Source organism: Plenodomus lingam (assembly GCF_022343315.1).
Source record: "Plenodomus lingam strain CAN1 chromosome Unknown scaffold_20, whole genome shotgun sequence".
NCBI classification, from domain to species: domain Eukaryota; kingdom Fungi; phylum Ascomycota; class Dothideomycetes; order Pleosporales; family Leptosphaeriaceae; genus Plenodomus; species Plenodomus lingam.
Window position 1 is genome coordinate 1045033 of NW_027093974.1, and position 20033 is coordinate 1065065.

Below are 20033 nucleotides of genomic sequence, written 5' to 3' on the forward strand. Positions count from 1 at the left end.
AATATAATATCTCCTATCTATAGTTATTTTATAATACCCTAAAGAATATTATAATTAGTAGATCTACTAGTTAATAAAGTAACCTAATATCTGTGGAAATTTGGATTACTAAGGTTAGGAATGATTTAGGAGATAGATTATTAGATTATATCTACTACGATCGTACTTATATATATAGAGCTTTAGCTACCCTTACTAGAAGGTGAATAATTAGTAAACCTTCCTTACTAGAGCTCCTGCTTTTTATTAGGCACTTAGCAGTAAGCTAGCAGTTAATTAGATAGTGGGTTATATAGGGGTATTAATCAGGATTAATTAGGATTAATTAGGATTAAGATGCTCTGTAATCTAGTTAATATCCCTCCTGCAACACACCCCCTAGGTGTAGGTAGATCTTTTGTTGTTGTAGTTGCGCTTATAGTTAGTAGGTAGTGTAGCTAATTAGAGCGTTGTATATCTAAAGGGTTAAATTAGCTTACCCTTTAGATACTAACTAGCGCGCCTTCCTTATTTAGCCTACGCTTACGCGCGTAGATATTATCTAGATAGAGCTCTATAACTCTATCTACCTAACTATAATCTTTACTATAGCTTAAGTTATAAGATTATCTAACCCTAAAGATCTAAACTATACCTATATCCCTGCTAACCTATCTTAGTTAAAGTTAAAACCTACTACTTGCGCTTACTCTACCTACGCTGCCCTTATTACCTCCTGCGTAGCTAAAGCTATAGTCGCTAAAGCTACTACTACTAAAGAAGAGCGCACTACTACTAAGTATAAGGCTATAGTAGAGTATATAGTAGCTAAGCGCGTAGCTACTACTGCTATAGCTAAGATTATAAAGCTAAGGAAGGGTGCTCCTGCTCTAGCTCCTACTACTCTAGCTCTAACTCTAACTCTAGCTCCTGCTCCTCCCTAGACCCCTCCTAAGGCCCCTACTCCCGCTCCTACTCCCTCTCTAGCTCCTAAGGAGACCCTAAGATCCTCCTACTATAGAGAGCCTAGTATTTATTATACTAAAACTTGTCTAAATTATCTGCGCTTAGCGCTCTTTAATAAGTCTAATAGTAAGTGCTATAACTCTTCTAGTAGGGGGACTTAGTACTAGTAGTGCTTCTCTAGGTATAGCTATATCCTAATATATATAATTTATATAAGAATTTTTCCTTTATAACGCTTAGTAAGATCTTATACTAATAAACTAATAGCCCTAAGCTTGCCTAATACTCTACGCTATCCTTCCTAGTAAGGAAGCAGGTAGGTAAGAGCTAAGACCTTCTTAAGGATAAGAAGAGGAGGGTCTTAGTACTCCTTAAGGAGAGTAAGGCTAAGTAGCAGGAGCTAGTAAAAGCTACTACTACTGCCGCTAAGCTTGCGCGTAAGGCTGCTTCTATAGCTAAGGGTACCTAGAGCTCCTTATTAGAAGATAAGGACTCTAGCTCCTTTAAGGTTCCCCCTATAGATCCTAGGATAGGGTAACCTAGGCAGCTCCCTATAGACTCTAAGGCACGCTTTGCGCGCGTAATAGAGCTCCTTAGGGAAGCTACCTAATTAATAATAGAGAGGTAGGCTATAGTTAGTTATTTTTATATTATATATTAATAGATCTTATATACTACCTTACTTTAATTAACACTATATAATATATACTCTACTATTATATAACTTTAGGTGCTCCCTAAACCTTATAAATTATTATATAGTTAGGTTTTTAGTAAGCCTATTAGCTAGTATATTACTAGCAGGTAAGTAGGTAATATAGAAAGATCCCTTTATATACTCTTGCCTAAGCTATATGTTTTAAATATCTACATAGCGTAGCTTAGTAGTGATCCTTTTATTATTACCTACTACTAACCTAATAGTTTATTAATTATTATAATTAATTATCTAGGTAATATCTAAAGTAAGGTGTATTTTGGTTAAAAAGTATTTTAACGCTATTACTTCTTTACTTACTTGCTTAAGTGCAAGGAGCTCTGCCTTAGTAGTTAAAGTAGTAATAGTTAATTATTAAGCTGCCTTCTAAATAATAGGTCCTCTAAAGAGCGTGATTAGGTATCTATATAATAATCGCTAAGTATTAATATTATTAGTAAATAACGCATTACTATATATTATAAGCTTATTAGGATCCCTATTCCTATATTAGATTAATTAGTATTAAGTTTAGTATAGATAGATAATTACTTAATTAACTGCATTAAAGTGTTATTTAGATAGGTTAGTAAGGTATTAGGAGAGCTAGGAGGCTATATAGGTAATATTAGGGCGCACTATAATTAAGGTGTAAAGGATTAATCTAACGCGCTCCTAATAGTCCTTAATCTCCTTTTTAGTAGCTTCTCTAGTGCTCTTTTTAATATCTTTACTTAATAGTAGTGTAGTAGGGAATTTTCCTATCTCTACTAGATTAAATTTCTTTATAATCTTATTAATATATTTATTATAAACAAGCGTTATTATCTATCTCTTTCTATCCTAGATTACTCTTACCCCTAGAAACTAGCTTATAGGTCCCTTCTCTTCTATAGTATATCTTTGCTTTAGAGCTTAGATAACTTTATAAGCTTAGCTTGCGTAGTTTTAGTAATAGAGTGATAGGATATTATCTATATAGAATATTAACAAGATACTACGATCTCTATTAAAGAATAGGCATAGCTCCTCTTTAGAAGCAATAAGCTTATTTTCTTAGAGTGTAGTTAAGAGCTTATTATACTATAATAATAGTAAGTCTTTTAATCTATATAGAGCTTGTTTAAGCTTAACGCACTTCCTAGGTATTTAATATCCTTTAGGTAGCTTATAGATAACTATAGGGTGTTAATCCCTTAAGGCGTTAAGGAAAGCTCTAATAACGTTATATTAATATATCTTAAGGTTAAACTTAGCTCTAATAGCTATTATAGTCCTAAAGGTTTAAGCTACTAGGGTAGCTGCGTAGGTTAAATAAATTAAGTTAGTAAGCTATAGATCTCCTCTTACTACTATCCTTGCTTTGCACTTAATTAGGTAACTATTCTAATTAAGCTTGTATGTAAACACCTATTTAAGTAGGAGTAGACGCTCTCCTTTAGTTAGCCTATTAATCTCCTCCTAGGTACTAGCTTTTAGCAGAGTATTAATTTCTTTATATGCTACGTCTCTAAATTGCTATCCTATTTAGTAGTTATAGAGATCCTTCTATTATTTTAGCTCTTTTTGTAGAGCGTCCTAGTGCGTATTCCTTTTAGGGTTTTTAGGAGATTTGCTCCCTATTACTACTATAATTACAGCGTGGATTATAGTATTTAGTTTAGGATATACTAAAAGATTATATAAGGGATTTCTAATTAGATCTATATCTAATAGATCTATTACTATATATATTCTAGCACTTATAGAGCCTTCTAGTGGTTTATTAGGGTCCTATCCCTAAGCTTGCTTACTAACATACGTTAGTGGCAGTCCTTTAACTTATAGTTTTCTACTTCTTCTAGGAGCTCTAGGTGCCGCTTGTAAGGGATCTGCAGGAGATATAGAATCTAGTCCTAAAGCGGGTAGGTAGGAGCTCTACTTACTACCCCTATAAGAGCTAGATAGGGTGCCCTTACCTATCTCTGTGCTCTTATAGAGTAACCTACTAATAGCACTCTCCCCTCTAGGTCTTTCCTAGGAGCTACCTATTATGGCGTTAAAGTAAGTTAGATTACTACTATCTTAGGTAGTAAGACCCTAATCTATAACCTATATAGATCCTTTATTTCCTATACTAAAGTTTAGTTCTAGTATTAGTTTAGGAGTTTAGAGCCCTATTAGCTTAGGGGACTTTATATAGATCCTTTGTACTAAGCTAGCTGTGCTTAGTACCTACGCTAGAGGTGTCTGCTTAGGGGGTTATGAATTACTAGGCTAGCTAGCCTAATTATCTACCTCCTCTAGCTCTACCCTACCCCCTAGCTCCTACACTAGGTTTAGTCCTCCTTGCTTACTAGACTCCTTATATTACTCTGCTATAATATAAAGCTAATTAAAGATATTAAGCTCTTTATATGCTTCTCCTATATTATAGATCTTATCTTTACTAATAATATTAACTATCTTTTAAGCTTCTAACTATTAAAGCTGCTCTAGATCTTTCTCTTTATAGAAAAGATCCTTATTAAAGGTAATATTCTATATTATAATAATTTAATTAAGCAAGGGGATCTATATCCTATATATATTAGATACTCTGTATCCTACTAGATATCTAATATAACCCTAAGGGTTTACCTTAAAAACCCTCTTGTAACGCCTAGCTGCTTGATCTCTATTAAGGGGGTAAGCTTAATAGCCATAGGCGTATATTCCGCTCTAATTAGGGCGGAGATTAGTAGTTACCTCCCTTATCTGCTCTAGTTGCCACCACCTAAAGTATCTAGTAAACTAACAATCTAGCACTTTATTAGGTAATATTATATTATAAGCATAGGATAGGCTTATATTATAGAGCTAAGTCGCTGCTTTAATAATTTTAGGCTAGAGCTTTATTAGTAGGTTAGCACTAATCCTTATTTTAATTAATTTTGTTATAATCTCCTGCCCTACTCTTTCTGCTCCTCTATTAGGTTTATAGGTATATATAGGTAAGCTCTTAATTTTAATACTATTATTAGCTGCCTAGATCTAAAAGCAAGATTTGCCACGCTAAGGGAGTGTTATAATATTATTGTCTTATATAATCTTAACTATACTAAGCTTATATTAGTTAAGTATTAAGCTCTTAAAATTTTTAAACACCTATATAATCTTATTAAGGTTTTTAGCTTACAGTAGATAGGTATAAAGCTTTCCTAAGTAGTCGCACTTTAATACTAAGATCTATTACTTATAAGCTATACCTGTTAGCATGTTAAATAGATCCTATAATACCTAGTAGTATAGACGTGGTAATCTTTCCCTTAGTTATCTTAATATAACCTATTAGGTATGTGTAATAGCGTAGTGCTCGCATTTGCTCCTAAGAGTTCCTTTAATCCTAATATTTATTGCTAACTTAACTAGAGCTTTAAGCGCCTTAGGTCCTAAATAGCCTAATTATTAGTGCTAAAGCTCCTTACTATTATATCTTAGGTAAGTTGTCTAGGATTGCTAGGGTTGTTTAGGCACCATGCTTTAGATTATTAGATAAGGAGTAGAGGGCTTGTATTCTAGGAAAGTTAAGTTAAACTTACGTAGTAACTTAGCTAATATAACGCTCTTTTCTAATAATCTAAACTATAAGGTAGCATCTAGCCTAAGGAACTAAACTCCTACTTTAAGTAATTAAGCTTCTAATATAATATTTATATAAAAACCTTCTACTAACACCACGTTAGTAAGCACTAAATCTTCTGTTTTTAGACCTCTTAGTCTATTAAGAGTATTAGGGATTACTCTAGTCCCTCTGCCTAAGATTAGAAAAGCTTAAGTTCCTGCTTTAACTGTCTTATATTTAACTAATCTAAACAAGCTTTCTTCTAGGTAGCTTATATTATTAACTAGGTGCACTACACCCCTATTATTAAAGATAGTGCTCTTTAATAGAGCGTAAGCTTTAAAGTCTATAGTTAAATAGATCCTGTTTGTTTTCTCTGCTATTAATATAGGGTTAATTAGTGCCGCCTAGATACTGCCTAGATAGGTGATCGCGTTTTCTTTTACCTTACTACTATAATCTTAATTAATAGGATAGGACTTAATTAGAGTTTTTCTTAACTCTTTAAATTTTAGATTCCTATTAATCTTTTTCTTAATCTCTAATTGTTAAGTAGTAGTAAGCTTATTACCTATATTAATCTAAGCTTTAATAATATTTTTGTATTTAGGAGGTTTCTATAGGTAAGATCTACTATATAGATATAAAGACTCCTTCTTAGGTTAGTTAGAAGGTGGAGCTCCTATTATTGCAAACACTCTAGGACCCTTAGAGCTTAATCTTATGTTGTTCTCTTAGAGTAGTAATAAATAGATCTTAGTAACCTATAGGAGGTTATAAGTTAGCTCTCCTATTACTAACTTTTTAATAATCCTTTAAAATATAGTTTAACCCTAATCTAGTAAGATCCTAGTAGATAGAGCTTTAAGATAATCCTATACTACAAGCTATCCTTTAATATTAGGAATGTTATATACCTTAGCTTGCGTATATAGGATTGTCTACTCCTTCTGCTAGTAATTAGCGTCTTAGCTACTTATCTTTGCCTTAGCAAGATAAGCTTTATACTGCAATCTTGCTAGTGTTACAGCGCTTAAGTTAGTTAGCGCTAGGTTATTATAGAGCACTTAGATAAGTGCTTAGAGGGTTACTCTTCCTTAATTAATAAGCTCTATATAGGCTAGGGTAAGGATCCCTTAATCTACTATATTATTAACCTATATAAAGAGGTTCTAGATTGCTAATAACTTTAATACCTAATCTAATAAGCAGGCTTAGTACTAAGCTATTTAGAGCTTGTACTGCTTGCTTATTATATTAGATAGCGCGATATCTATTAGTATGTTAGGCTTAATAGGTTTATTCTTAAAGTGGTTTTTAGTATCTAGAGCCTTAGGGTCTACCTCTACCTAGATCCCTTTAGTTAGGGCATAGTATCTAAATTAAATATACTAGGTGGGCTAGTTAGTTAATCTAGTAAGTAGGATATCCCCCTTTAGGATTTAGTTGCTTATAGTAGAAGAGTAATAAGTAAGCTTTTGCTTAAGAAATAGTATAAAGAGTAAAGCTTGCTAGCTTAGTGTCTAAGTTGAATAATACGCTTAAATAGATAGGATAATCTTTAATAAGGTAAAGCGCGAACTAGGCTTATAACTATAGAAATTTAGATTACTAAGGTTAGGAATAATTTAGGAGATTGTATCTACTACGATTGTACTTATATATATAGAGCTTTAGCTACCCTTACTAGAAGGTGAATAATTAGTAAACCTTCCTTACTAGAGCTCCTGCTTTTTATTAGGCACTTGGCAGTAAGCTGGCAGTCGATTAGATAGTGGGTTATACAGGGGTATTGATCGGGATTGATTGGGATTGATCGGGATCAAGATGCTCCGTGATCCAGTTGATATCCCTCCTGCAACAGATAGGTAATATAGCTTTAAGTATTCTTTTACTAGTCCTAAGTAGTATCCCTAGACTAACGCTATCTAAGCTCTAGAAGAGGGGTAGTAATTAGTATTAATCTCTAGCCTATCCTAAATAGATGCTTGCTATTATTTAAAAGTAGGGTTAGCACTATTACTAAGTATAGAGATATTTAGTATCTTTTTAGATTATCTCTTAGCTTTTATAGTATATACTATAGGGTTTAATATAGAAGCTAAAGACTAGCTAGGTTAAGTAGTACCCTATATCTCCTTATAGAGGGAGGTGTTATATAACTAATTAGTAAGTTACTTAACTTATTCCTCTAACCTCTTCTTTTTAGATAGGGTTAATATATATTTATCTTTAAGGGAGGTATTACTTTAAGATTTCCTAGGAGCATAAGGTACCTTAAGAGATAGATAGGAAGCAGGTCCTTTAAGAAGGGCGTTGTTAATTAAGTCTTCCTTATCTAATTTCTTTCTATTAGTAAATAGGCTTTTAAAAGTAGCTAAACTAGATACCTTTCCTTTACCTTTATCTAATATTTTATAGTTAATAAGAATAATAAATCTTTTCTTTAGGGGGGGGTTTAGTTATAGGAGGATATTAGCTTTGCCTCTAATTCCTCTAGGCTTTTAGTAGTCTCTAGGTCTCTACCTTAATATAATCTAACGCGATTTTTCTAAAGGTAATCTAGCACTACCTATAGGTCTAGAAGTCTAAGCCTATAGGCTTTAGTTATTAGAAGTTCTAATAGCTATTCTAACTATAGAGTTATAGGGTTAGGTAGCTACTAGAACTAAATTAGTAGCTTAAAATAATAATAAGTGCAATATTCTTAAATACTATTACTAGCTAGGATAATATTCTTCTTATAATATAATAACTTAGGTAGGTAGGGTATCTAAAAGGTATCCTATATAACTTAAAGGTATATAGGAGTGCGCGTCTATATAGAAAAGGATAAGATTCCTACACCTATAGGTCTTATACAAAAGAATAAGAAGAATATACCTATCCTAACTATAGGCGAGCTGTTCTCTATATACATAAGCAAGTTGGGCCTTTATTAGGCCTAACTTGGCATAGAACAATAGGTAGGCAATTCTGCCTTATTATTACACCTAGAGGAAATAAAACTAAGTAGGCGTATATTACTAGATAATAAGAGTTATATACTTTATATTAAGCGAATCTAATAATATATTAATTATAAATTAATTAAATAGTAGGAAGTTTACTAGCCTAGTAAGTTTAGTCCTATAGTAATAAACTATAGACGTGCTCTAGCAAATACTCTACTCTGTAAGAGTCTCTAGTACTCTTACTAACACCCTCTAGTAATCTTTCTACCTATAGTATCTTTAATAGGATAGTTATATATCTACTTAGCTACTATAATCCTTAAGGCTAGCCTACGCCTCTACTATTTCTTTAAATAACTACCTAACTTATTAAAGTATTTAAATAACTACTTTTAATTTAGTATACTTATTTAAATATTTATAACCTTTATAGCTACCTATAGGGGTTAGTATAAACTCCTAGCCTATATTACTACTAAAGATATCCTTATTTTTAGTATTATATATTATAGCAATATTTATTACTAGTTTAATAGAGCTAAGATAGCCCTAAGATAGTATATTAAGGGCTAATAGTATAGATAAGAGTAGGCTAGATAGTTAATTTAGAGGAGGGCTATATATCTAAGAAAATAAGCTAGGTATAGCTATAATATATATAATTAATAGAGAATATCTTAAATATTAATTTGCTTATAAAGGTAAGACTATAATATATTATAGTAGATAGGATATACTAGGTTAAGTTATATACTATCTCCTTATATAACCTAAATCTAAGTATTACTAAAACCTATCCTATTATTCCTTAGACGCTCTAGCGAGCTTTGCCCTGTGGCTAGCGTGATTAGTTAAGGAGTTTTTAGCGCAACGCTAATCCCTTTAGAGTTCCTAGGAGTTTTTAGCGTTGCACTAGCAGGGGTAAAAGCTCGTCAGAGCGTTCTGATGAATGAGATAAACCTGCAGCAGGTCCACATCACCGTCATCACACCACCACGTTCCTCCTTGGCCCCTTGTCCTACCGGATTCCTGGCGCTGCTTCGTTCCCAACGTCCGATACAACGGCTACTGGCATACATCCGATGACCTGCGGAGCAAGCATTGCCGTCGTCAAGGTAGTGTAAGCGTGTGCAACGCTTCACCAAACCAGGTGGGAGCCACGACGCAGTTTTCCCACGCGGTCTTATCGTCGCACGGAAACCTTTACCATGCTCTCGGCGTGAAAATCGGCTCGAGGTTCCAATTGGCTTTGCCCACCAGAGCAGCTAGGCACGGTGTCATGCCCCATGATCTCCGTCGGCAATCTCAGGGGCTATGCAACCAGACTCCACAAGCCCGCGATATAAACTTTATGATGCTGAGATTCTAGAGCAACAGGTTCGCTTCTCAATGGATGAACTCTGCTCTGTACACTTTGCTCAGAGTGTTAATGCCTCAAATTTCAAAGCCCCCTCTGTCCAGCAATGCATTACCTAAATCCTCAACTCCCTCTGCAAATAGGACAATTGTACGGTGGTAAGCTGGAACAGCCGGATGCGCGGTGTGAGAGAGGTACACGCGTCGTGACGGTGAGCAGTCTGACCTGTTCGGCGAACAGGGTTCGGATTCGAATGCCTGCTCTCCAGCCCACCAAGATCTGCAAGCCATTCTCATGCGTTCCCGAGTACCTACGATATGCTTATTTGGCATCGTTGGCCGCCGCGCTACGTACGCAGGTGTACCGGCTGCCGTGGTGTTGTGGCTGGAGCTTGGGAACTGCGTGGAAAAAACAGCCGCCGCCCTCTTACTAGAAAGCGTAGAATTCGGCGCGGGACTAAATAAAAGAGACATAGACTATGCGAGCAAGTTTTGCAGGGGAGCCTACAAACTACCGAATGTACAGCGAATCGTACCCAAAAATTCCATATCCTCATGGTTGTACATGCATGTAGACCATGAAAGCAAAAACGTGACATAGAGCGGATGACAGGATGAGCATTTCCATTCAGGGCAAAAATCATCTTGGTTCTTCTTACCTTATGGGACTCTCTGATTGGTCGAATCCACAGTCCAAGCTTTCTTCTCCTCACCACATGGTCAACTTCATGCCACGACGACAAATGTCTCTCAACTTCAAACAACACCTTTCTACACGCTCTCTACGCTCCAAGAGATACCCATTGGGAAAAATGACTGTGAAGACTACCGCTGGCGCCGTCGATGCTTCTGGAAAGAGGAGGAGATGCAGTGTGGGGTCCGTGCGCACATGTAGGCATGCCCCATTGGAATCGGATGCATGGACATTACCAGCGATTGCGGCCAACGGGAGGATCAAGTAGGGACTCATCACTGAGGATGACGGTTCTCCTCGATTCGGTTGGATCCAGTTCGGTCACTCTGCCTTCTGTTACCGATTCATCAGATGCCATGACGAGCACGGTGCTCTGGACCTGGAGGGCCCTCTCGAATTTCCATTCATAAGTCCATGCGGGGGATGAAACCAGACAATCTATGGCGATTGATCGCACAAGAGGCTCTAATATCGCCCGCGCAATGAGATGTAGCTCATCTGGTCATGGACCATTGCTCAATGCTCCCGTGTCCCTGGCGATGCACCCCGGATACGATGGCCACAGAAGATTGCAGACGATGGCAAGATGAACCATAACTCGAGACTTTAACATGTTCACCTCTACAGGTCTGTATACTAATACCGTGTGCAGTGACTTGCGAAGACCATTTGGGGATATAACTTACAATGAGTTCCGATATTCGTCAAAGGCCGCCATGCGAATGACGATGAGGATATACACGGATAAGATTTCGGCCGCTCGCGTCATCGATATCGACTGGCGGAAGATGCTAGGGTTGTGTCAATCACCACTCGACTAGAGTTGTCGATGTGCGCAACGGCTGTCGTACCAAGAAGGACCCTTTCTTGTCTTTACGGGAAGCACTGGCGTCCTCTTAGGCTTGGATCGACAACTACGTGCAGGACTAGGCCCGTCAGTTGTCATTATCGCTACTCCCTCGATCGCCCCTGGCCACCAGATGAAGACCCGACGTGGCAGCGACTGGAACGCACCAATTGCCTTGAGGCCGATTGCCCTCTTTGTATGGAAGCAATTCTGAAAGGGCAATGTTTGCAAATCGAGGTGACTAAGAAAGCGTAGTGCTGTGCAGAGGGCTCCCAAAACGAGGTGTCAGCGCCTTCAGCCCCCGCGAGACATCTACCCCAGATTTACCCACTCTACTGGCGTCATCTCCGAGCACTTAGTTCCCGATAAGTGGCCTGGGTCCCCCCAGACCGCTCCGTGCTGCTCCGAAAGTCGTTCAGTACAGGCTGGTAGATTACTGCAGGTACAGCCGCACTCGCCACACAGCCCATGACAATGACAGCAAGGAGCTGCACGTCAACTGCACTGAGCAGCGCGAGGCGGGAGGCGCCGCAGTCGATTGTTGACATGCGACATGGGCTGGATAGATGCGACCTTCACCATGTGTTGTTGGAAGGATGATGAGAGTGTATCGTCGCCCCTCTCGGAGTTGCAACGGCAGACGGCTTTGAGGGATCTGGACAGACGGGGTTTACTTTTTTCCACCAGACGAGGACCCTTTGCGAAGGAAGACGGTGGATAGCTGTTGCGAAGGAAGACTGCGTTCATGGATGGCGATTAGCGCATCTCGCACCGCATCCAAGGATCCATAGCTCAGTTCAACGGAATATTGGGTTCCTAGTGTTACCAATGGAGGAAGGGGTAAGACATGTTGGATCAGCATGAGCTTTGGTATAGGCGAGAGTCAAGCATGATTCCTACACAGGAATCCGATATGCCGCCTTACCAGAAGCGGGTGATTACACCGCCACAAATACGATCTATCACTATGCAGGCCCCGTGCCCCCTGCTCGGGTGGCCCATGATTGATTTTTTCTTCTTTGCTTTGTATCCCTCTGGTATCTGGCATGAAGATTGTTGAAAAGACAATGGGCGAGCAGGTGCTGTGAGGGTTTGGGATGTGAGGCAGGCGGACAGAGGGCACAAGCCGGGCCCGGGTTTTACCTGATGGCCAAACGTAAGTATCAGTGTGGCTTATCGGGTGGGCAAGGGTCTGACAGGATTGGCGGATCGACGGCCAGGCCCCACTCGCCGCTAAGCCCAACGTTCTGCGGCCGCAATCATCGAGTATTGGGAGCCGACATTGTTGATTTGCGATTGCGGCTTTTTTCGACAACGCCGGCTTGTCTTGTGGGGGGGGGGGGAAAGCGGAGGGATAAGGAGAGGGTGAGATGTGGGAGAGCTAGGTCGCTTGGATTTGACCGACTGTGGGGTTTTGGGGGTGCAAAGAGAGCAGAAATGCTGGGGAAGGTCTGTCTGTCTGTCTGATGTCTCCGAATAGGCACTTGTTTGGGAGATTGAGCACGTGCTGCTGTACTTTGTTTATTGAGCATGGCAGACGTTCGACGAGTTGGGAGTGAAGTTCGCCGCCAGCAGGAACACGAGGAATACGACGCCTTGCCACAAGTTGCAGGGCGCGGCCCTCTGCAGTAAGGTACTTGGAGACGGTACCTATAACTTATTGTGTAGAGTACATGCCCACAGATACAGTACATGAGTTCTGACAGGGAAAGGGCCCCATGAGTGCCCAGACGGAGACGGGGGGTGAAGCTCCCAGTCCCACTTTCTCACTCCCCTGAACTGCACCTCAGCACGGCTCCTGCGCGCGATTTTTTTTTTAAAAAAAAAACAAGACCAAGAAACGAAGAAATGGGACTACTTACCAACTCCGAACCAAAAGATGGGGTGGGCATCGGAAAAGACCAAGAATACAGGTTGATTCAAGTGTTGAGCCCCCCCGCCCCCCCGTCGGCTATGACTAACGTTGCGTACCAGAACAGCAGCTCGAGCGTGTTGAATGATGGCCGGATGACGAGGCCGAGTGACGAGACGGACTCGGATTGGCTGGCGCGTTATCTGTTATCGGCGCCACGACGTCAAAACCCGGCAAAGGTGCTTTCTAGGTAGTTTGTGTGTCCAGACTGCTGCATCCATCCTTCGGTACAAGACAGGACAAGGTGGAACAGACTTGCGTCGTTGTAGCATACATAGAGTAGAGTAGTCATGACTAGGTTGCTACCGACAGTAGGTATTGTATTGTAACGTAACTCGGAGCTGACTGGCCAACGAACGCCCCCTCCCCTTTGTGCTCCTACTCCAACTCCACATCGGCCCTCTCTCTCCCTCACCATTGCAGCCAAGCTACTCGCAGTGCAGTACAGTCAGTGCCTACAGCGAGTGCAGCGAGTGCAGTACAGTCAGTGCCTACAGCGAGTGCAGCGAGTGCAGTGCAGTGCATGGGGCCGCTTTTGCCGTCGCGTCGTACAGAGTGGAGCGGTGTGTGCGAGATTTACCATGGAAGACTATACAGCGGGCCATGGAACATTTGCGTGACCCATTCGAATAGGTAGCCTACAGCCTACCCTGGACTGAGGGACTTGTCACTGGCCACCGGGGTAGATGTAGCTACTGTACCGCTACCGTATTGTACAGCCACCCTTTTCCACCCTTCTTCCCCCAACTCATTGGCGACCCTGCCCAGTATCAGAGCGGTCAGAGTCGGAAGGGCCCCAAGGGCGAGCGAGGTGAGGCTGTGCGTTTCCCTCGACGCCGCGCTAGACCGCACCCGCTCTTTGTCCACGCACCGGGGGGCCGTCAGCGCCAACGGACGGGTCTGGGAAGCGGAAACAAGAAAAAAGAGCGCATAAGGCATGGCAAAGAAAGGTAGGGTGTACTACCCATTGCTTGCAGCCAGCGCGGCGCAGCGTAGAAATGGGGGGCATGAGATTGGGCAGCTGGAGAGAGAGAGAGAGTAGAGAGAGAGAGAGAGAGAGAGAGACTCCATGTACCGGTATCTCTATAGTACATGGAGGGCGTGGAGGACATGGGACATGGGACATGCGGAACAATGGTCGAACAGGTATTAGCGGAAAAGCTAACTGATTGTAGATGGCAAAGTGGGCTTTGGGTGCCCGCCTTGGGGGTTGGGTGGGAGGGTGTGCGCCGACGGGAACCCCAAGGGGACCTGGTTTCCAGAAGGCACGGGAGTTTTTGCCTTCTCCTTCATCATCCCACGGAAACAGTTCGGCGACGCCTCTTGGCTTGAACGGGGGTGTATGTGTGTGTCTGTGTGTCTGTGTGTGTGTGTGTGGCCAGCCTATGATTTGATCTCAGTTTAGCAGCAGAGTAAGCCCCGATAGAGAACCGAGACTCTTCACTGCACCCTGTTCACTTAGCTTATAAGCCGCCTGCCCCAAGAATCTCTCGTCTCTCTGCAATTCACAGACCAACATCCCCCACCCCTCCCCTCATATCTCCCTTGTGCAAACTCGAGGCTTGTCTACTTGGTTGCTTGTCTGCTTCTCTACTTTGCTATCATCCCCTTGTCCACCGTGTCCTCTTAGACAACCATCTGTCCTTGTCCTCAAGTACAAACACCACCAAACCACACACACACACACACACACACATCAACCGCAGTCATGGTATGTTCAGCCCACCACCCTCTTCTCCGCGAAAAGAAAAAAGGAAATCAGTCTTGCTCACAACTTCTCCAGGCGCAATCAACAATCGTCTCCAATGCTACCAACGTAAGTCCCCTCCTCCTGGCTCTTTCGCCAGCCTCGCCTCGCGTGCCTCGGCTCTAATGCGCCATTTTCCTCCCACAGCTCAAGAAATACCTCGATCTGCCCCAGAAGGGCAAGGTCATGGCCGAATATGTCTGGATAGACGGTTCCAACGGCATTCGCTCAAAGTCAAAGGTGAGCGCCCCCGACCTCTTTTTGTTTGGTCACCCAGCTTTCTTTTGCCCACTTTCCCTGTCTTCGCCGGTCATTACCTGGACGGTGCGAGCGGCGCAAACGACGGGCATTTTTTGCATCCACGGCTGCGGCTGCATAGGTCTGCCGGGTTGGCTACAGCATGGCTTTTGCGCACATTCGGCCTTGTGTGTGTGTGTGTGTGTGTGTGTGGTCGTAATCGCCGCCAGTCGGTCGATGTGGTGTGACGCACATGTGCGGCCAATCGTTGCTGGTCGCGGTCGTGGTGGCGTTCCCTGCTTATCGCTGACTCCCCCCCCCCCACCACGATAAGCCGAGGGACGAGGGAGCGACCCACGGCCGAACGGGACCTGCATGACGGTGACGCAACAGCACAACCAACACCCTCTCGATGACAACAGCCTGCATCATCTGGTCACGGGACCATGCTTGATCATCCGCTTCTCTCATTCACTACAATACACTCTCCACACTCCAGTGCTAACTCCCCCGCCTACAGACGCTCGACAAGAAGGTCGAGAGCCTTGCCGACCTCCCAGAATGGAACTTTGACGGTTCGTCAACAGGCCAGGCGCCCGGCGACAACTCCGATGTCTACCTCCGACCCTGCGCTTACTACCCCGACCCCTTCCGTCTGGGCGACAATGTCCTCGTCATGTGCGAGACGTACATGTCGGACGGCTCGCCCAACGCCTACAACTACCGCCACGATGCCAACCTCATCTTCGAGGCCCACAAGCAGCACGGCTTCTGGTTTGGCCTGGAGCAAGAGTACACCCTGCTCGACGAGTTTGGCTGGCCCTATGGCTGGCCCAGGAACGGCTTCCCCGCGCCCCAGGGTCCTTACTACTGCGGTGTAGGAACCGGCAAGGTCTTCTGCCGTGACATCGTCGAGGCTCACTACAAGGCCTGCATGTACGCCGAGATCAACATCTCTGGCACCAACGCCGAAGTCATGCCCGCCCAGTGGGAGTACCAAGTCGGCCCCTGCGCTGGCATCGAGCTCGGTGACCAGCTCTGGATGTCGCGCTTCCTTCTCCACCGCGTTGCCGAGGAGTTTGGTGCCAAGGTCACGTTTGCGCCCAAGCCCATTCCCGGTGACTGGAACGGTGCCGGTCTGCACACCAACGTCTCTACCAACGAGACGCGTGCCGAGGGTGGCATGAAGGCCATCGAGGCCGCCATGGAGAAGCTCTCTACCCGCCAGGCCGAGCACATGGCCGTCTACGGCTCAGACAACCAGCTCCGCATGACGGGCAAGCACGAGACGGCCTCGTATGACAAGTTCACCTGGGGCGTCGCCAACCGCGGCTCCTCTGTCCGTATCCCCCGCGCCGTCGCTGCGGAAGGAAAGGGCTACTTTGAGGACCGCCGCCCCGCCTCCAACGGTGACCCCTACCAGATCACCGGCATCATCGCCGAGACCATGTACGGCAAGGTCGAGGGTGCAGACATCGCCCGCTTCGCACAAAAGGCGGACAATGTCGATCTCGACATGGTGGTCGAGGTGGCCAAGCCATAGTGTGGCATCTTTGTTTTTTTTTGCATTGCAGCACGACCTTTTTCACTCTCATATCCCTTTACACCTCCTCCCCTTTTTCTCTATTTATGAAAAGAATCGCCCGATTTTGCGCTTAGACGATGGGAATGACTAAGGGGGCCGTTTGCCATGTTTATGTGGATGACTTCGCCCCTCGGTCTTTCTTATTCACACAACTACATCTATACCTACACCTATACCTACTCACACCTACTCACACCTACATATACACCATGCTGGAGAATTAAGCGGCGGGAGTTTTGTCATGCATAGCCCGGGACGCGTGCGGAGGTTAGACGAATGGATGCCATGGATGACATGGATGAATTGCTTCACCTGCTCGTCATGTCTGCAGCAGGATTTAATGGAAGATTTTTTCGTTTGGTTGAGATGTTTTTTTTTGGACATGGTGTAATTTTTATGATTGTGATGTGTGATGTGATTTGATGTGGTGTGTAATTTGTGATTGGTGATTTGGTGATTGTGGGATGTGTAGGATGTTTGTGTAAACTGTTGGACTTGTTCGAAACGATTGGGAGTATGGTTTAGCCACAGTGCAGTGCAGTGGCCTGACTTTGTTAACGTCGGTGCGATCTCGCATGTACTGTAGTTTTATAGACGGTATACATGTATACTGTGCTACTCCAAGCTGGGCTGGATTATACACTGGGTTACTTGATCCTGTCGTTTGTTTACGTGGTGGTTGACGGTTGACGGTTGACGGTTGACGGTTGACGGTTGACGGTTGACGGTTGACGGTTGATAAACATGCAAGGCAAGATGAAACATGCAAGGGACAAGACGAGAAATCTCATATATAATGCGAGAATTACAAAATCTTGGATTTGGATGTTGATTTTAAAATCTCCGACTTGGATGGATCGATGCATCTGGAAATGAAAAACAAAAATACAACAAAATACAAAGAAGGAAAAAATACAAAGAAAGATGGCCATCACGCGCCCCGTCCCGGACCCCACAAAACCCACTCGGCCCATACCCCCATATCCCCACAAACCTCCAACGCCTGCGCAACCCTCCTGGCCCGCTCATCCCCGTGCAAGCTGCCGCCCTCATGCTGCACCGCACCGTCCACGGCATGGGCGTCCGCCGTGCCCCGAGACGGCGGGAACAATGTGGTTTCCGAGACGAGGAGCGTGGCGTTGGGGTGGACGTCGATTGTTATGCTAATGGGATTGGGGGGGGAGGGGGGGATGTGAGGGGGGGGAGATGCGGGGGAGAGGAGGGAGGAGAGGAGGGTGGAGATGGGCATGTCTTGGGGATTTGGGGGTGCGGTGTTATCGTTGGTGGTGTGGTTGGAAGTAGATGGAGGGGTGGAGTTTGGTTGGGGAATCAAGATTGTGAAGCGTGGAGGCGGAGTGTAGGAGAGATTTACATCAATCTGAAGACTATCCCGTTCCCCTTGCTTCTCCCCTTGCACATGGCCACCACGCCGTGGCGGCGTAAGCGGCGGTGACGATAACGCCTGGGACATCCCGGCCTTTGGCCCGCTGCGCTTCGGGTCGAAAAATGCATCACGCATCAGACTCGTCGTCGCCGCGTACTGTCGCAGCGTCGGCAGAATCTCCACCAGTTGTTTCGGGTGGCTAAAGGGCAGGCTGTCGAGCGTGCGACTGTATTCCATCTTTGGCACGTACAGACTCATGTCGTGCGTTCGCGACTTTTCCCTGCCCTCTGTGTCCCGGTATAGGACGGTGCGGGAACTCTGGATCTCGAGCGTCGATTCCCCGGCCGTGGCCATGCTGCCTGGATCCTCGTCACCGGGCCGCAGGGCGAGCCCGACAAAGGTCATGGGCTTGTAGTCTTCCATGCGGGGCTCGATGCCTACAATCTGGTAGAGCTGCATGTGCACGGCTAGCGGGACGATGAGCGGGGGGTTGAATTTGGCGACGAAGCGGATGTTGGGCAGACGGCCTGCGGAGTCGATGTTCATCGCGTCCTCGCCTTGGGCCGAGGTGTCGAGGTACGTGGGCTTGGGGTCTAGCCAGTTGATCGAGGGTCGGTTCAGTAAGATGTTGTCGATGGAGGCATTGGTGTCGTTGGCGTCCACGGCCTTTTCGATGCTCTCACCGATCCATTCGTCAGAGACGCGAATGGGTGTGTAGAGGGTGGATTGACAGGACTCGCATTCGATGGTAAGAGAATACAGGCCTTCATCGTCGGCTGCAGCGCCTTCGGTAGTACCATTCACTTCGTCGCTTACCTTCTCCTTGCCCTTCTCAGATTGTACGGATGCATCCTTGGGAATCAAATGTCGTCTCTCCATCCAATACTCCAGACTCAGTCCCAGACACGAGCCCCCGTTCATCCGTGGCCGCCCACTCTTCTTGCACAGTACCTCTCTTTCCGCTTTGTGGCTTCGAAATCTTTCATCCGGCTCCCTTGCAGCCAGCGCCGCTTTCTTCTCATGCTCAAACAACCTCCTCAGACTCGTATACACGCCTGCTATCGCATCGTAGCAGCTAACCCCCCCGCCATGCTCCGTACCCAACACCGTCAGCGCATTGAGTTTTCCCAAACTCTCTGCGAACCGATCCAGCGTATTGTTGATCTTGCTCTGCCCAGGCAGCGGCCTCAAACTCTTCATGAGAATCTGTGATCCTGTCGCGCCGAAACGCAACTCCGGCTTCGACTCATCCAATCTCGTCTGCAGACTGACATTGTAAATCTCGTCGTTCTTGAACGTGACGTCGCATAAGATCTCGTCTCCGATCAAAAGACTCCATGTCCCCGGGTCATCTGGCGCCCGCTCACACGCAATGCCCATGCTCTTGCACAGCGCGAGAAGTCCTGCTTCACTAACACGCCCTGGTTTCGCTCCGACGGTCTGCAGTATGTTTTGCAGTCGCCGGCTTCGCTCTGCTTCGTCTGCGCGGCCCATGGAACTTGCGCTTATGCCGAGGCTGGACATGCCGAGTCCGCTCATGGTGATGCCCATGCCCACGCCGCCCATGGCTGAGCTCGCATCGTTGAGCATGTTAAGCACAGCGGGCGAGTCATAGGACATCATGTTGATAGTGCCGGTGTGGGGAACGCTTCGCGGGGCGGGCGAGGAGAAGGTGGGAAGGTGTTTGGAGGGCGTGTTGGTCGAGGGCGTTGGGGTCGCCATGGTGGTGGAAGCGTGGAATATTGATTCGATCACAAAAGTATGGACATGCGGCGAATCGAGTGAGGTCACCGCGAACAATGCGCTATCATGTCGTCGTTTGGAAGTTTAATGTGAAAAGAGGAGCAAGGGCAGATGTTTGTGAAGCTCGCGCGAGTCAGTGCTTGGCGCTAACAGAAAGGTGGACTGTCATGCTCTCCAGTCTGCCAAAGAGGTGAAATGGTTGGACATGATAGAGGTAATCGCTTGTAGACTACAATTAGCTAAATACTATGTATACAACTGTGGGAATTCCGGGGTATCATATCGAGTTTATCCAACGAGCCCCGCTCATGACGCCTTCATATGCTCATATTACGAATACTCAACTCAG

At 44.5% G+C, this 20033-nt stretch overlaps 4 protein-coding genes across 4 annotated transcripts; 2 read left to right on the top strand and 2 right to left on the bottom strand.

Moving 5' to 3' along the window:
• Nucleotides 1-10461: 10461 nt before the first annotated feature.
• IAQ61_011334 (uncharacterized protein) lies at nucleotides 10462-11811 on the bottom strand (the record flags this gene model as incomplete). The annotated part of the gene is made up of 5 exons (XM_003843834.2): nucleotides 10462-10667; nucleotides 10775-10833; nucleotides 10916-11020; nucleotides 11081-11317; nucleotides 11582-11811. Coding segments are annotated over 5 exons (837 nt in total), but the record flags the coding sequence as incomplete, so codon positions are not given.
• Nucleotides 11812-12615: 804 nt separating this feature from the next.
• IAQ61_011335 (uncharacterized protein) lies at nucleotides 12616-14320 on the top strand (the record flags this gene model as incomplete). The annotated part of the gene is made up of 5 exons (XM_066099155.1): nucleotides 12616-12704; nucleotides 12909-13167; nucleotides 13412-13551; nucleotides 13633-13938; nucleotides 14164-14320. Coding segments are annotated over 5 exons (951 nt in total), but the record flags the coding sequence as incomplete, so codon positions are not given.
• Nucleotides 14321-14696: 376 nt separating this feature from the next.
• On the top strand, nucleotides 14697-17296 carry IAQ61_011336 (uncharacterized protein; the record flags this gene model as incomplete). The annotated part of the gene is made up of 4 exons (XM_066099156.1): nucleotides 14697-14699; nucleotides 14772-14804; nucleotides 14883-14975; nucleotides 15493-17296. The coding sequence occupies 4 exons, from the start codon at nucleotides 14697-14699 to the stop codon at nucleotides 16513-16515; spliced, it is 1152 nt and encodes a 383-aa protein (XP_065950675.1). The 3' UTR covers nucleotides 16516-17296.
• A 192-nt stretch (nucleotides 17297-17488) lies between these two features.
• IAQ61_011337 (uncharacterized protein) lies at nucleotides 17489-19663 on the bottom strand (the record flags this gene model as incomplete). The annotated part of the gene is made up of 1 exon (XM_066099157.1): nucleotides 17489-19663. The coding sequence occupies one exon, from the start codon at nucleotides 19661-19663 to the stop codon at nucleotides 17489-17491; it is 2175 nt and encodes a 724-aa protein (XP_065950676.1).
• Between the last annotated feature and the right edge of the window lie 370 nt (nucleotides 19664-20033).